The 18,523-nt window shown below is 35.0% G+C and overlaps 1 protein-coding gene across 1 annotated transcript in view; it reads right to left on the bottom strand.

Annotated features, from left to right (window-relative positions):
- mRpL47 (mitochondrial ribosomal protein L47) overlaps positions 1–14,501 on the bottom strand; it is a 36,391-nt gene extending 21,890 nt beyond the window's left edge. Inside the window, exons 1-3 of the mRNA XM_081737409.1 lie at positions 14,344–14,501; positions 7,768–7,911; positions 603–699 (exon numbers count right to left, since the gene is read on the bottom strand). Of these exons, the coding sequence (XP_081593535.1) occupies positions 603–699; positions 7,768–7,911; positions 14,344–14,435 (333 nt within the window). The 5' untranslated portion in view covers positions 14,436–14,501. The remainder of the gene's footprint in view (positions 1–602; positions 700–7,767; positions 7,912–14,343) is intronic.
- Between the last annotated feature and the right edge of the window lie 4,022 nt (positions 14,502–18,523).

Here is an 18,523-nt window from a genome sequence, read left to right as displayed (position 1 = left end):
TAATTTGTTCGGATCAGCCTCTTTGAAAATCAAAATCATACATATTTTAGAGATGTTTTGGGATCGAAGCCTCAGTACTACATAATGTTTATCATCAACGAAGACTGTTCTCTTTTAAACACAAATTGTTTCATTGATGGCAGTCAACGTTGGTCCAGCACTAAAGGCAAGCAGCGCTGGTCATTATTTGAATGGATGGTCGGTGCATAAAACACATGCTGAGTGGATTTACGTTAAAGAAATAAATAAATAATAATGAAACAGCAACAACGACAATTGGACTCTGGTCGGAACTTTATACCACAGAGTTTATTTTTTACTTCAGCGACATCTGGTCAATAAAAGGTGCGCTGAACACGAACACGCATACACTAACCAGATAACCACGAGGGACTGCGTGGTAGAATACAGAGTCAACACAACAAGTTAAAGTAGTAGCGCATTCAAAAGATAAAACAATAAAAGACTTTTTGAACAACAGAAAATGCAAGAATTTACGTGACAGGAACAATGCTTTACTCAGAGAACAAATACACTTCTTCAGTTAACGGAGATTTAAAAACATTTTACTAAACTTGTTTCTTTTGTGCCAAATCACTCACCTTGTCTATCCTCTCGGGATTAGGAAAGAGCTGCGCTTCCTCTTTGCACTCGTGTTCCATTGTCAACAACATGTTCCTTTCCTTTAGTAGTACATACCTACAAATAATATTGAATTAATAGCACAACAAATAATTATACTTTTCGCAAAGATTTCTCTACCCGTTAAATATGAAATAGTAACTTGTTTCCACTTTTCTTTCGGAAAACTATAATAGTTCAATACGAAAACATTAAACTAAAAGAAACAGTCTTCTTTCCGTAAGAAATAACTAGGTCGGTTCCTCTTTGGGTAGCACAATTACATGTAACCATTTGGGAAGTTCTGGTTGGGATTACTGACTACAAACTGTTTACACTACAGTGGTTCCAGATTCGTTCCCTAACTTGGGCACTGAACACTCTACAAACGATGAAACTCTGGAACAGTTATCTTTCACTTGTATCACTCCAAATAAATTAGTAAGCTGTGGTAGGGAGGTTAAGATTGAATATTCTCTCTTTCCAGGATCAACTTCATACTGAGTGATACGCATGCCAAACTCATTTGCAAAGACACAGAGCTCAACAATTACATAGAAGATAACACTAGTGTTATTTGCAACACTTATTTATTCAATTCACGGGAACATAGGAAGAAATGGAGACAGATCCTCCTTAGTGTATTGAAGTTTCTGAGACTGGTAGCACTTTTTAAAATTGAACTTACTATCGTTTTTTACAACATAGAAACCACTCTATGACAGAAACTTCCTAATTCATATGCTACCACAAAATACAAAATAATGTACGACTCTGTACGCATAACGGAACGTAAAAAGTTCTTCCCATTGCATGGTATTTGGAAGAGTAGGAGTCGATTGAAATCAATATGTTCCGTTGCAGGAGAATTGAACAAAGGAAAATAAATCAGTCTTCTCATAGGAGCAGATTGCGTTGCTAACTAACTATATGAGCATTTATTATGAAAACAAATGGAAGTTGTTAATATGCAAATGTAAAAGGTTGGAGACAATGCTCTAGATAGATGACAATCCTTAAAAGAAATCTGGGACTATCTGTATTTGCAGTACATCTGAATGCTAGAATAGGAATGCTCTTATTGCCTCTTGGCGGTGAGAGAAATAACTAACTGTGGAATAAATGTTCCATTGGCAGTGTCTCTTGGTACAACTAAAAACTACTTTTCACAAAGAGTAAGAACTAATATGTATTTTTTTTTTTTTTTTTTAAATTCTCAAATAAAGTACGCGCCTTTGTAATTGTAAACAGGTTGTCCCAAAGATCGGTTACGTTCTTATTTCTGCTGGAAGTCTTCTCCTACCCGGAAATTACTGGCATCGCGATTCTTTCTGGCATATTAACAATGACAGTTTGTCTTTGAGCTTACAATTATAAGCTTATTTTGCTATTGACCAAGTACTTTTATGATGTTTTGTTCATCGGTCTGAAACTAATAAATACACTATATATTTGTTTAGAACTCGTGAAAAAAAATCCATTATTTGTTCACTGCGTTAACGTGCTACACGTAGCAAGAATAATACATGTTACCTATTACCTATATTTACAGAAGGGAAAACGTGAGAGTAATTTCATTATCCTTATTTTAAAGCAATTCTGATGAATATCAGTGCACTATGTTATAGTTCTTGAATTCTTGGCAGCAAAACAGGGGTGATCTAATTTTCGATGTGCCTAGTAATTACGATTTTCTTAATCATTAATGATTTTGTTCTTATGCAAGGTGGCGACAAAATTAACCGGAAAGAATTCCTAGACTTTTCCCGGTTTTCCAGAACATTCCTTGAAATTTTCACTGAAACGTAGTTGGGAACAGATTTTCCCATGTTGATGGAAAAACAAAATCAAGAAAACACGACAATGTTGATATATAGGTAATATAATTTGCCCTTAATCAATTAGAACAAACAACAAATACAACACATTTCATGATGAAATTACACAACACTTTACCTAATAGAAATTTCTGTTTAAAGCATCTTCCCTGAAACTTTAGTCTGTAACGTTAGTCACATGATGAAAGGAAAAAGTTACAGTGAGACACTCATCGAAACTATTATTTAAGTATTCTTAGCTTCAAGCTCGTTCAGAATGATCTTTATTTTCCTGTCTTCAGTTTGTTTCTGTTTCCTTTCTTATTCTTCTCGTCCTTTATTTGTTGCTTTCTCTAGAACAAAAACGAATATTTCGTGATTTCCTTATGGATAATTTCTCAAGATCACCAGGAAAAGAAACTGTATGGTACTAAAGTCTGCGTGCTATTGAAGTGTTCCTTTAAATAATCTGCTACACATTGTGTATTGATTGAAAATCCTGCTTCTACATTTGAACTGTCATCATAGAGATCAAGACCGTTATAACAGCATCTCTTAAATCATTGCGCTCTTAAGTATCCATACTATTTAGCCAAAAGCCAGTTCTAGAATACTAATTCATAATTATTTTACAATATGGAATCGAAAAAAATCTCTTCCAACTGCCTCACAACTCTAGTTGCCTTAATGCTATCTAACCAATTATTTTTAACTAGTCCAGCTAAAAGAGCTGAAGTCAATTTATAATTTAAAGGTAACTTCTACAAAAGTTTTCAGAACAAATTTCTGTAGATACTTTCAGCAATTTCGGAAAAAATCCAAAATGTTCAAATCCATCAACCGTTGATGTTTTTTTAAAGGCATTTTGTGTAGAAACTAATTGTCAATGTTTTCTACAAGAAGAAAATTTTCTTCATTTTTCAGATTAATTTGTATACACTGTATATGAAATGGAACAACTAAAAGCTTCTGGCTTTAGAACCTTTTCAATCACATTCGATAAAGTATTGTAACGAAATGAACTGAGAGGAGCGTCAGTCTGAAATTAAGCAAGGAAAGGTTCTCTTTTTGAAAAACATATAAATGTAAGAATAAGTATTTTATCTTCTCCGCATGTATCTGACACAAACTGACACCTCGAAGAGCTGGGAACTTTCTTATCCTTTCTAAAACCTCGAATATACAACAGATGATAGGGATAACTGTCAATGGCTCGCTGAGTAACACTACCATTTTCAAGCAAACACAGAACAAAACTTGACTGGAAAATATTTTGAGACTCTATAGGTGTACTCGACACGGCGTGCTGGAAATCCTTAAATAAGTTATCCAGAGCTTTAGAAATTCAACGATTCTCTAGTTCGTTGTCTCAATTGCAGCTTTATGTGCTTCAAACAGCTTCCTATATCAAGTATTACAGGTCATTTGGCGACTTGAAGCTATAAAGACACGTAAAATTTACATTGGTGCCATCCATTGAAATTTGATTAATCTTTTAAAGTTAAACGGTGAATACGTTTCTTTGAAAGTCATTAAAAGATCAGAACCTTAAAATTCCCACTTTTCCTTTCACGGTACTTCCCCTTCAATAACTGAATTAGTTAATTTCTAAAGTACGCTGATAATAACCTATAAACGAAAATGTAGCTATTTTGTATCGAAACTGCATTTTCCTTCCAATGTCGATGTCTGGAAACATAAGTGAGTACTCTGACATCTTGAGCAGCAATCAGAATTGATGTATGTCTTTCACTTCCAATACATTAAAATAATTCTGCTTTTGTATTTTTTTTCCCTACGAATCCCTGAAAACTACTTTGTTTTGTCCCCACACTCGTATCCCCTTGCATCCTAGAATCTGCATTTGAGCACACAATATCATCAGGATGTCGTACAGATGTCGTACAAAAAGGATGACACTTCAAGAAAGAAGGTACTGGCTTGTTTTCATGTTTTACCTGTTCCTAATATTGAGATGTACTTGGCCGCTTTTTACCTTTGGTGTGAGCTGCTATTGCTTGCCGTCTGATCGTTTCTCAGCGAAAGGACGTACCAGCAAATGTTGCAGCGACCAGAAAATTTGTCACTCGAATCCATGATAAATATATATTTGTTATCTACACAGAAAGGCTGAATACAATGAACGCCCGAATACCACAACTACAACCCCTTTTTACTTTCGATCCTCCGACCACGCTAAACCAGCAGAAAGCTATTACTATGCAACCCTGCTTCTTGATTGCCTTTCTTATACAACAATATGCTGTCGTAAATAAAAGAGCCTGTTGATGACGATTGTATAAAGCATTTTTCTTTTACCTCGATCCTTGCATTTGCTACTTCTTTTTCTTTTTGAGGCACAACCAGTTTTTCTGTTTATTCTAGGTATTTAAGTATCGTTAAGTTTCTAAGAAATGAAAATAATGAACTGAAACACGATCGTGCTCTTAATACACGATAATAAAACGAATACACTTATTCTCAGGTTGCTATATACTAATTTCTATCTAATAATATCTATCATCTTGTATTAACTATTAATTTCAAACGTTTGGGTATTTACAAAATTTTATTTTCCAGCAACGAATACCATCGCGACAGTAAACTAGAAAGCGAGCAAAGAACAGTTTTTTTTTCCCTAAGAAAAATAAAAAATTGTCTCGGAATATTATTTATGAGGGGAAAGATGTCAATCATTGCAAAGTCGTAGTTTTTCGATTTTCGAAGGTGCCTTACAGCAATTGACAGACGATCGTTTATACTTTTCACATTAAATCATTAGGTTAACATGGCAAAAACGAGATAGTAATTATAAAGCTAATTATGAAACAACGAAAGAAATGCGAATAGCGGAGGAAACAGGAGAACCCCCACATTCGGTGGTTATTTACCACAAAATCAATATAGCGCACCCTTGGTTTGACGGTAGGAAGTTTGGCGCCAGAATTTCTGTTTTAGTATCTACATGGAAAATATTTCAATCCGCATACCTGATATATGATCGATCTTTCATTCATTGTAACACGTGATAATGAATCATCAGGAAGAAAGGATCTGTTTACTTCCCCAGTTCCAAAATCCATGGAATTTGCACGGTTCCCACAAAAAAGTGAAGATCGATTTCCCTGACATTTCCTGACACAAATTCTTGGATATAAATAGGAAGATATGGGGTAAGTGCTATCATACACTTTTTTAACGGCCTCCTTCATCCCCACCTTCAATTACCATTTACATATTTGTTATGTTCAATAAGAGACACAAAATTCAACACCTAAGTATATAATAATATATATGATACAGTAACACATACTTTGACATTGCAAATTAGACTTATTTTCTTGAGGAAAAAAAAAAACAATAAAAAGCAATCAAAAATATATTGCCAACTTTCCCTGGGTCTAATACTATCAGTCTGAATATTGCCAACTCTGAGACATGTTAATTCTCATATTTACATTTTTAAACAGAATTTTGTTTTGCTTTCAGTTGTTGAATTGGTTCTACGAGAGCGTCTTTTTCTTGTTTCTAACATAATTCCATTTGTTTCTTTCTTCTTACAACGGCGTCAAGCCTGGAAGCCCCCCTTAAATACGCCACTGGTTTGACACAACGATTCATTAAATTTCTTAGGAGAGAGAATTTCTAAGTATAGGAAACAAATGGCTCAAGCCTCTGGAATTTCCTTTAAAATGGTTCACACTTTGCTGTGACAATTTTGAAGAAACATAATTTATACTTCATAATTGTCTTGCACATTTACATTCCCTGACTTTCCATATTATTTCACGCAAAATGCATGGATTTCCCTGACATTTCAGAATGTGGGAACCCTGAATTTGGTATATATATATATATATATATATATATATATATATATATATATATATATATATATATATATATATATATATAAAAGAAAAAAAATTACAAAACAGCAACATATGAACATGACAGAGATCTAATTTAAGTATTGTTCCCCTACAGCACGACATTAAAACAGAAATTGCACATCATGAAACTTCGTTACTTTCGCAGTGTACTAAAAGCAAATAAATATTTAAATGCAAATTTTAACCGTCCCCTTTTCTTTCATTTCACTGGGAATTGCTAAATAAACAAATCTAGTCTTTCTTACATACTTCTGGAGGGGTGAAGCAGTTCTGTCCCCGTGGCACTCCCTTCAACTCCTAGGACAGTTTTTATGCTCTCCATCAAAAGCTGCATTCCAGTCATAAAGTATTTCTACACGTCTTCTCTGAGAGAGTTTTGTTCTATAATACTCTAAACATTTGGTATTGGAAATATTTGGCTCAAAGAATGATTAAAAAGAAAACAGAATTTTATTCTAACTCAGTATAATAAATATTGTTTGTATCAGTTTTTAATATCAGAGTAATTTTAAATTAGAATAAACAATATTAAAAATATATATATGACACGCATCATTATTAATAAATCATTACAGATGTACCACTATTGATGGAAAATGATTCAATATGTAGTTATAAATGTATAACAATTAATAAACACAAAGTAGAAAACATTTAGTATCTATAAACATGTCCCATATTTAAAGACCAAAGAGTCCGATTAAATTATTCGGGCTACGCAATGTGCAACTGTCAGCAGTTTTCGTGAACTCATTCCGAGCACCACGTGTGAAATTACCCTCTTTGTCCATTAAAATACATTACAATTACTTCTTTTTTAAAACACAGCAGCTAAAATACGAGTTACCTTTCATATGCGCCATTAGCTACCTTCACTTAATGCAGGACAGATATCTCCGATAAAATCGAAACTAGTAGAAACGAAAATGGAAGAAGGTTGGAATTATGCGTGCATCGTTGCATTTTGTGAATGACTTACCAATATTATATTTGATTGTACAATCGAAAGCAAAAGATAATGCTAAAAAGCTTGTTACATATTTAGTGGAAAACAGATAAGTCTCTACGTTTGAAGTTAGCACTCAACTACATCTAAAATCATCTTAGAATTTTCATTTTAAATGTTTATAAAATCTCATTCTTCGAAATTCCCTGACCTTTCCCGGTTTTCTCAAATTTCCTTATCTCACCGAGGTTTTGTCTCCTTATCCATCGCTTTTTCTTTTAGGAAGTGACTACACTTGAAGAGGGAGAAAGTTTAATTATCTGCAATAATCAGTGATTCTAAGCACACTACCTGGAAAGTAAGTTAGTTAAAAAGTTTGGAATTATTTAAAAACTCCTTTTGTATCATTTTAAAGAACCCCCATATTATGCACTCGCTTTCTGGAAATTAAGACGCCCAGTCTTTATAATCAATTAGCATTGAGGCTTACCACAGCTTATGAAGATCCGAGTTGCTCTTGATTCTGAGTTCATCTACCCTCCATGCTCGGCCAACCTTCACTTCGGATTCTCCCCAGTTTTTCTTGTCGTCAAAAAATTCCATCAAGTCTCTCCGATGGGATGACACATGGAAACTTGCAAAAAAGAAATAAATATAAGAAAAAAAGAAAGAGGAACGAAGTTAGTTCCCCCTTTTTATACGTCCATCTTTTATCTGGTCTAAACTAAATCAAACACACAATATTTCCGTATAAAACTCTTTCTATTTACAAATCTTTTGTTTAGTCTTGAAAACTGTCTACAGTTAAGCTCTGAATAGCAAAACACATGTTACAATATGCAAAGAAGACACGTACCAAATGTTATTCTTTTTTATATATGTACCTAATAATTCCACGGATTTACTTATAATCGCGTCTTGAACAATAGAATAAATGAAAATAACTGATTTCCTTGAGAGCAAATACTAAAAATGTTGTTTGAAATGTGTAAGAGAAAGAATAATTAAAACAATAATAAATAAATCATTTCATTTTATACAGTGATAATGTAAAAGTAAATTTTATTAGTTTACTTTCCACAAATGCACTATAATACTTTCGCCTATTCCTTGCACACATAATTATAGTAATGTAATTTATACAAAAATATTCAAATGAGCTGAATGAAACAGTGGTTCCAGAAGTGAGTGAGCATCCAAATACTTCAATGATATGAGAACTTCATAGAATTAATAGTCATGAGCATGTTGTTTTTAACATGTCTATAATGAGACGCCAGAATGCTTGAGGATGACCATTATCCGTTTCTTTATCATTAAATGAGTATTTGTATGATCTGTGGCGATACATCACATGGTACGCGATACACCATCTTGTTGCATTATGCAGTCGAGCGACAGCAAAAGCATATGAAATAATCCTGGGTTGGCACGTCAGCCCAATGTTATTTCCAGACGGCTACGCCATATTTCAGGATGACGCAGAACATACCAATGAGGTGTGACGTCGTTCTTGCTTCGCTCAGTCCTCTGAATCTGAACATCGTCGAGGATATGTGAGCTAGTTTGAGAAAACTTAGTGCTGCGTCTTTCTCCAGTCCTACCTAAACTGGAGGCTGTGCTGCATGAGGAATGGATCGACATTTTATCGGAATCAGGTTTATTCCTACTGCTACTTTCTGAATATTTTCACATTATTTTATCCAATATCTGTGTATATCAGATCATTTCATGTTTCAACAATCATTTAGTTTGCAGAGGGGAGGCTTTTCTTTCTAATAAACAGTTTAGTTCTGTTATTTATGGTGGAGCTTCTTACGTACGGGCTATAAATTAATTTCTTTCACTCGTGTTATTTCTATCACTTCTCCTCTTTCAAAATTCTTAACTTCCCGAGAGACTGCATAAGCTTACAATATAACAAATATTGCAGTGGTAGCTCCGATACACGAGCTATGTATGTGTGGGTGTATACGAGATGCCAGTGCTACTCAATATTTAGGCTACCACAACAGTCGAGCGAAAAGGGTTAACAATAGAAGCTGATGGAAAGAGTAAAATTCTTGAAGAGAATTGTATTTACATTAAATATATATCAGAGTGTCCCTTATTAAGGGTAATTTCATGTTGCGCACACCCGCTAAATGTATTCTATGTGACCGTAAACACGCATTTGTGAAATAGCAGCTCCCTACGAGAACGTCAACCCGTGCCGACTTAACCACAGTCATAAAATGACGTTTCCACATTATAATATAATTTAGAATTTCAAAGATAATTTAGAATTTATTATTATTATTATTATATAATGTGTGTGTGTGGCATAAGATATGTGAGTTCGTGTAGCAGTGAAACGTAGGACGGATCGTGGGAAAATAACCAAAAAGTAGGGCCGCAAGAGTTAAAATTTTGGGGATTCCTACGATCCTACACTACTGTAGAAAGTCAAAATGAGCACAATGCGTTAAATTTCAGTATGTTTGAATGAAATCGGGATTGCAGCAGTACTGATTATTTCATTCATATTATCATTCCTACCCCACACTTTTTATTTTGCGTTAACTTCTATTTGGGTTAATTCATGTCGAATCGGACTTTGAGGAAAGCGTTTCAAAGAAGGACCCGAATCTGTGAAAGATGACAAAGTTCTGGTCGATCGTTAACATGTCCAACACCGGAAAAGATCATGAAAGTATGATTGATCCGTGAAGACAGACAATTCACAATGTTTATAACAGACTTTGATTGTCGTACGGTACTGGTACGAGCAAAATAATTGACGCATCTCTTTATTCGGACGTTTTTTGAAAATATCTTCTTTATATGTTCGAAATATTGGACGGTTTCCATTGCACGAAAGGTGAATGACAAACATATTTTTAATGTTTGCGTTCAATATTACTTTAAAATAAAGAAATTAGAAGCAGAAAACTTTAATTTATCCGAAATTACGAAAATTACTAACTGTGGGAAAGGGCATTTTTCTAAGTCGGGAGCGAATTCTGTAGTTCAACGTAGAAACTAAGACCTCCACGTTAGTGACAGAACAATGTGGATTCATATCCACAAACAAAACATGTAATCGAATATTTCTAACATTTCTTGTATCTGCAGGCTCCATATAAATAAAGCAAGAAGTTGAAATTAGCTATCATAAGGGACGAATTGGAACACGATCATAAATGAAAACCATGTCCTGTAGTCGAACAGACATAGAGCATGTAAGAAATCCGTTGCGCGAAAACGTAAAATCAATCAGTAAATGTTGTTCAAGATGGTTCCAGTCTCGCACGCAGCAATTTATTATTATTATAATTGTTCATTCTTGTTTTTTGTAGCTAATTTTCACTTTTTGCTTTATTTATATGGTTTGCAGATATATAAGAAATGTTAGAAATATTTGATTAAATGTTTTGTTTGTGGATATGAATGCACATTGTTCTGTCACTAACGTGGAGGTCTTAGTGCTACGTTGAACTACAGAATTCCCTCCCGGTCTATAATAATGGTAATTTTAACGGTGTTAGTAATTTTCTTAATTTCGGCGAAATTAAGTTTTTTATTTTTATTTTTATTTTTTTATTATTATTATTTTTTTTTTGTTTTGCTTCTAATTTCTTTATTTTAAAATAATATTGAACACAAACATTAATGTGTTTGCAATTCACCTTTGCTGCTGTGTGGAACATTCCATAATTTCGAACATATAAAAAGAACGGAGATGTCATTACAGATGTTCAATCTTGGGTCTATGGTTATCACAATGGAAGACGCCATCTTCTCCACGGCCTATAAGAGCTCCAAAAAACAATGTTAATAATTCTTTTTTTGAGATTTGAGTAATTGTAGATAAAGAGTTTCTTCCATCTGGTCAGAATGTCAACGAGAAGTTTTAGTGCGAGGTTTTAAAGAGACTGAGGGAAGATGTTCGGCACAAACGGCTAGAGTTGTGGCAAACGAAAAACTGATTGCTGCACTATGACAACGCGCCTGCGCACACCTCGCTCGTTGTGAGGGAATTCCTCAAAAAAACATGGCAACGGTCCTCCACCCTCCCCACTCTTTTGACCTAGCCCCGTGCGACTTCTACCTGTTCCCGAAGATGAAACTCGCATTGAAAGGCCGACGTTTTGATTGTATTAAAGACATCCAAGTGGAAACAAGTCCTGAATACCCTTTATTTTAAGGACTTCCGTTGTTCAGCATCGGAAAACAAGCTTATCATATGCAAAAAGTCGGTTACATACTACGATACTAAATTTCCGTGGAAATACACTTGAAGTTTCGTCGTCATAGGGACAGTAATTATAATATTAATTCATTTCCTTTCGATCTATAAGCAATTAATCTTATCACCATAAAAAAGAATTTTACTGACCTGTTTTAATATATTGGGATCTGCTGACCCATATTGTTTCCATATTTCAGATACATTTAACTAGGAGGAATAAACAGACTTAAATCATACTACGGTATGTAATAAGTTTGTAGCAACGCCAGTGAAATTAAATAATGATCAATACAAAGTGGTGATTTAGAGAAACAATTATCGTAAAGGCATTGAACATCAACAATTAGATAAATTGCCCTTAACTACTAAATGTCACTCTGTACCTTATTAATTAGCAGGCTTTATTTGCCTAAAAGTATGAATATCTGAAGATTTAAACTAAGTCTTCCGAATCAGAGAGGAAATCCAAACTTCTATTTATCCATACATACATATATCCGTTTGTGGGCTTACTCGACCAGAGGGTTCTACCAAATAGAAAATTTATAGGTAAAATACGATGTGGAACATTTTTCGTGAAGGAATGCAAGTGTGAATATAAATAATACCTGTCAGTGCCCAGCACATTGAAATAAATTTTGAGTGATAGTGAAAGTATTGTATATGCAACTGTGTTCTTCCACTATCATCGTTTATGCGTATACCCCCCCTTCGTCGCTAAAGCCTGCTCTCTAGGGACGTATCCCCTCACTATCGCTCGGGCCCCCCTGCTGCGCTCCTGCCCTGACTCAGACAGCATTCGTGCTTTTTAGTGGCCACCTACCACAAATTAGTTCGTGTTTTATGCAGTGTAGTTTTTATACTATACGTGCACACTGTACTTACTGAGCCCCACTGAAGTCAATCTGCAAGTAGTAATGGAGCTCTTCATTCAGTGCATGCTCTGCTAAAAGAAATACGAAGCCCTAACCTAAGCTGAAAATGTAAAAGATGTGTCACAATTTGGTAGAACCGTCTGCTTGAGTAATTCCACCCTCGTTTGTATTACTGCGCAAAATTAGTACCTTTTAACTGTTAAGTGTTGCAAACAATGCACTATTAAGAAATAACGAAAAAGTGAATGAACCCTGTCACGTTTCCAACCAGCACTGTAAACACCACCATATTATAATATTACGTAAATAAACTTTTAAAGGTGAATTCAGAGCGGAGACCCCTATCAAATCTTGTCTTTGGAACATCAACAGTACAAAACGTATACGAAAAAGACTCTTTCCTGTACTAGGTTGCCATGAAATTTGAACTCCTAGCAAGAAATGCACCCACTGCGTTAGAAAGAATTTCTTAAGGGAAGAGTTGCCTTAATCGACTTTAGGAGGGCTTGGTTGACAGTACATGCATAGATGGCATAAAGGCTGCAGCACGTAGAACACGTATCAGCTTTTGCTACGGGGGCACTAAAAAGCATGAATGTCGCAGGTGCGTCAGCGACGGTGGGTATACGGATAAACGAGGATAGTGGAAGAACGCTACAAATCATAATAAACATGGCTTACGTGTGGCACAGCTTTGAGACACTTCATTGATCAATTTGTGCCTTCACACAGAACTTCAGTTCAGCATGTTTATCTTATGGAGTAATACATGCTAGTCAGTACACTTCAAGTATCGTATTTCTATCTTGTTATATATATAAAATTAAGATCTCGATATACATTTTTTCCCTGTGAATTTTGCAAATTTATGCCCCCATAAAAGTGACAGCACCCAAAATTTTGCCTCATTCCACCACATTGGTTTAAAAGGAAATCCCCTCTGATATCTCTGCTCTACATTTCTATACTTCTTTCCTTTACTGCAGCATACACGTCCTAGGTTAGTTTATAATGCAGAATGTTTGAAACACTGTCGTATTCTCTTATTTGACTGTTTACCTAATATTGCATTAATATGCGAACTCATATAGTTCAAAGTTTAACTTCGTTTTTCTCCCTAATTAACCACCCTAGACTGAAAACCATTATTACCTTCCTTGCTATTCTCATGCTGGTATTCCGTTTGATTCTGTTTATTTTTTCTTGAATGTTGTACCTGGAGGCCGCCATCTGTGGTAGTTAACACGTTATTTTTACGTAATACGCCCAAATGCTGTATTTATAAGCAAATCGTGGCCAAGCCCGTATCCAGGGGTTCAGGGGACCGCCCCCCTAAATCGTTCACGATAGGCTTGCAAATGAACTAAAATATAGTTGGATCGGGACCCCCCTACATTTCTGGGCTGGCTACCGGTCTGAGGAGAACCGTACTTTTTCAATAATTACTACTCGTTTATGTATCCGACGCTGACGCGCCTGCTCCCTACAGACGCTCCACTCGGGCCCCCTGCGGCGCTTCTTTCCCCCTGACTTGGTTATATAGCATTCGTGCTTTTAAGTGGCCACCCAACACAAGTTGGATCGTAGTTTATGCACTAGCTATTTAGTGCATGTTCTGCAAAAAGAAACTGGTAAATGCAATAAATGTGTGAAAATGTGGTAGAACTGTCTGCTCGAGTAATGCCAATTTTTCAAAATGTGATCTGCTAAAAGTAAACCAGCACCGAACTTCACCTATGCAAAGCTGAATAGGTCTATGTGGTGTTATCTAGCGCAAATCTTTTCCAGAATAATCAAAGAATTCTTCAACAATTATTTTGAGTGTTGAGCCTAAACTTCTCTCACATCTTCATATCTTTAACCGTAAAACTGCAATTTTTCTGACGATGTATTATAAATCTACACCTAAAATTACAAGTTTCCAATGCAGTGTTACTTGTCAATTTTTCCCTTGACCTACCTCATGACAGGCATCAACACACTTGACTTTAATCCACATAGTGCAGGTAGCCAAGATGTAACTTGTTTAAGTGGTAATATAATGCGAACCATCAGTACAGCACAAAATTTTCTGTTTTGTCTTGTCTTGCCTTGTCGTAGACCATTACCGGTCAAATAGGTAGGTGCACCAGCATTAAAGTCATGTGTGCTAAAATGCAAATTTTTATTATGTGTACCTCACATGGAGGATTTGTGATTGAGGAACAAAATTGAATAAAATACAGGACACAATTGGAAAGAAAGGACACAATAGGGAAAAAGATCAAAGTTAGGAAAAGGTCAAAATCGGGAAAGAAGTTCATTCAGTGAAAGAGGGCTGAAAGCCAAGTTGAACAGGGCAAAATGTTAGACAAAACTGGGAAGTGTAAAATGAAAAAAAGAAAGAGTACAAAAAAGAAGGGGATGTATGTACGTGTAAATGTAAAAGAAAGTGTAAATGTAGTGTAGGTTAATAGGAATTCCCACTGAACTCTCTTCCTCACAGAGCATCACCACACACGAGGCACTCGCCGTAACGGCCACTGTCGATCTCGCTTTACTTCACTTCATTTGGAGGATAAAATCCCTCCTTTATATGTTGTTGGCATTAAAGCCTTTGAACAAGGTTTGTAATAAATGTAGTCTGGTAAAGAGATAAATTAGTACAAAGGTAAAAAGTAGGAAGAATAAAAATGTAATAATTAATGACAAAGTAAGGAAGTGATTATAGTAAACAGTAATAAGTAAGAGTCACAATCGGGAAGAGAGAGTCAAAATCGGGAAAAGTAAAAGATCAAAGTCTGGAAAGGAGTTCAGATGGTGGAAGAGGCCTGACTACCCAGGTGGAGGGGGTAAAAATTTAGAGAAAAGTGGGAAGTGTAGGATGAAAAAGGAAAGGAGTAAGAGAAGATGGGGATGTATGTACATGTGATTGTAAAAGGAAAGTATGAGTGTAGTGTAGTTGTATAAAAAAGTCCCACTCAACTCTTTTCCTCACGGAGCACTACAGCACACGAGACAGTCGCAGTAACGGCCACTGTCAAACTCAGCAGTGTCGAACTCCTGTTTTATTTGGATACTGACATGTATTACTAACAGTGGTCAGTGTTCGTAGCTTTCCCATAATAACATTTCCCTCGACTCGCAGAAAATTTTTCGTTTTGGTATCAAATTTTCCCTATGACAGCACTTATGTGAGAAGATTCATTTTGCACTTCATGATAGCTCATTTTCCCTATTATGGTAAATCTGGAAACTATGCGTTACACAAAAATGCGAGCTAATGTAGTAAAATCGATATTATATTCATATTCAGGGACTCAAAATTAGTCAGAATCAGTGAGTTTTGTTTTTTGTAACTTTTCAAAAGTTTAAAAACGTAGGCTTGTGTTATCAGTGCTCAGGCGTTATCAGGTTAGTGGTAGCCGAAGCCAACAAATGAGTATACGCCACTGTCTTTATTGGTCAATCAGTCAGCGAAAGAATTTCCCTGAATCTTTCACATTTTATCAAAAACTGCCCTTTTATCCGTCTTCCTACATTTAAACATGAAATTTGCCTAGATTAAGGCTAGTTTTAGACGGAAGCATTTATCACACCATTCCTCGTAGCAGATGTGTCAAAAAAACTTGTATAATATTCTATGGCATCAAAAGTATATGGTTCTTTTACACGATAGCATTCTGATAAGCATCTTGTCGTGACGTAGGAAATAAATCACTGCAGAAGAGCGCAATTATGTCTCTGAAACTAAAGCGTAAGGTAGCTTAAGCTATAGTGGTTATTAAAAACAGTGATATTAAAAAAGAAAACCAGAAAGAAGTATGTGGGCTAAGAGCACCCCTACTCCAACTCATTTTCTTTACTAAAATTCAATTTCCCACACAAAACGAAGAGCATGGACATTTGGAACAAATTCTTTCGCTTCCTTTTATCTAGAGATGCAAAAAAGCAGGCTTTTTTAATCGATGGTTTCTTTCAGATAAAAAGCCGTTTTTTTGGAAAAAACGAGAATTTTGGAAATTTTGGCTTTTTTTATTTTCATGATTTTTCTATTTAAATAGCTTTCTTATAGTATATTCTAGAGTTAGATAAGAATTCCATGACCTAAATGCCATATTTCGCTCTGAAATTCACCATAAAGAAGGATGGAGCACATGATTTACGAATTAAAGCTAACATGAAGAACGTAGTATTTGAGGGCAACTTTAGAGCCTATTTAACTTTATTTTAACTTTTGAGTTATCAACATTGTTTTCTTCTCTAGATCATTTTAGTTTGTCATCCGTGTTTCATTTCTAAGAGCTTAGTACTCTAGCTTCTAGTGCAAAAGTTAAACTTAAGTTTTTCAATATATCCGTCAAAGCGTACGTTTTTCAATATATCCGTCAAACCATACTTCCACATTTTTGTTATACTGCAGCTGTGCAATGATTTAGTAATAATTTTCCGGACACAAACTTGAATACCAATTTATACAAATAATCAGTAGTGGATTTAGAAAAGTACTTTGGGAGAGATTTCTCTGATTGTTTCGTTTTCTAAAAAGTCCTAATTTCATTTGGGAAGTGCTTGAAGTTTATGAGTACAGACATAGCTAATATTTCGTTTCGTTTATGTTTAGCAATAATCTTCCGGAGAAAAGTATTTTGGGAGGGAGTTTTTCTTACTAATGTTTAGTTTTTCTAAACATTAGTAATTTTTGTTTGACATGGGCTTAAAGTTTATGAGTAAAAGCATAACTAATAGATATTTCATTTGTTTTAGACATTCCGTAACTTTGGGGAACAGGCTTCAGTCCGAAAGACCGCCCTCTTAACCTTCAGAAAACCGTCACTGCTGGTAATTATTAATTATAACGATTTAAAAACAATAAGAAAGGAAGTCGGCCAACTCCTATTTCTACATTCACAGATGGAATGAAGAAAAGCTTTGTCAGAATTGTCGATGCTGGGTTGAATCCCGGACTTCCCGATAGAAGCGCAAAAGCTAACTATTCAATCATGTTTGTTGTGAAGTTGTATTTAGCTTAACTTAAATATATTCCGTAGTCCTTTTTTTGGAAAAGGAGTTCCGTTATACATATGTTGAATCCCTCTTGCTAAAAATTCAGAAAGCTTGAGGATTGGGTAAACCGTGATGGTGGTTATATAAAACTTAATTGTAGAATTTCAAGAATAAGCAGAAAGCAAACCTCTAGAAGTGAAGCCTTTAAGTGTATCATATAAATCTCAGAAATTCTCTTATATTTTATTTTATTTTGATTCAGAAAGAGGGTATGGAATATTTTGAAGTAAAAATACTACATACAATTTTGCTAGTTATTTATGTATTATATTTGAAGAAGTGTTTACTTTTAAGGTTGGCCATGTTAGGTTAGGTTAGGTTAGGTTAGGTTAGGTTAGGTTAGGTTAGGTTAGGTTATTGCAACTACAATGTAATATCTGGTGGTTCTTAATATTATGTTCTTTTCTATTTATATCGTAATGTTAAATTTGTGTTAGCTTAGTGGTTGTATCATGGTGGTACCTCTTTTTTTTCTGTATTTTTCTTAGAAAGTCCAGGAATTTTTTTGCTGCTGCTAGTCCATGTTGGGCTTCTCGAACCTACAGTATATCGCACTCACATATTGGCTTGTAACAAGAAGTGATTATAGAAAAACCACTAAGAACTTACATTGCTTTTTTCCCAAGATAAGAACACAATCCTTGTTGAATACAAACGTAGCAAATCTAACATCAGGATATATACTTGTAGGAAATGATCACATGGAAGTCCAATGAGGGGTTCGTTAGGGCCACTACTTTGAAATTATTTCGAAGTTGCAAGTTACTAAACAATAATGAACATTAATGATGTGGATTTTTCATAGTTGTAATAGTCAATAAATAAAATTCTCGATATTTTAATGAAGACTTCCGATGGGTATTGTTTGAAGATATAGGAACGAGTGCGTGTGATAAGTCTTTATTAGGTTAGGTTAGGTTGTGTTAAGGGTAGGTTAGTTAGGTTAGGTTAGGTTAGAATTTCTTTATATTATAGTTTTTTTAAACTACCCTGGTAACTGTTCGATTATTGCAACTACAATGTAACATCTGGTGGTTATAAGAGATTGTTCTTTTCTATTTATATCGTAACGATAAAGTTAGGTTAGGTTAGGT

Source organism: Thermobia domestica, chromosome 13 (genome assembly GCF_964235325.1).
Source record: "Thermobia domestica chromosome 13, izTheDome1.hap1.1, whole genome shotgun sequence".
Taxonomy (NCBI): domain Eukaryota; kingdom Metazoa; phylum Arthropoda; class Insecta; order Zygentoma; family Lepismatidae; genus Thermobia; species Thermobia domestica.
The sequence above is the reverse complement of the archived record's forward strand: the minus strand, read 5'-3'. Positions and strand labels throughout refer to the sequence as shown.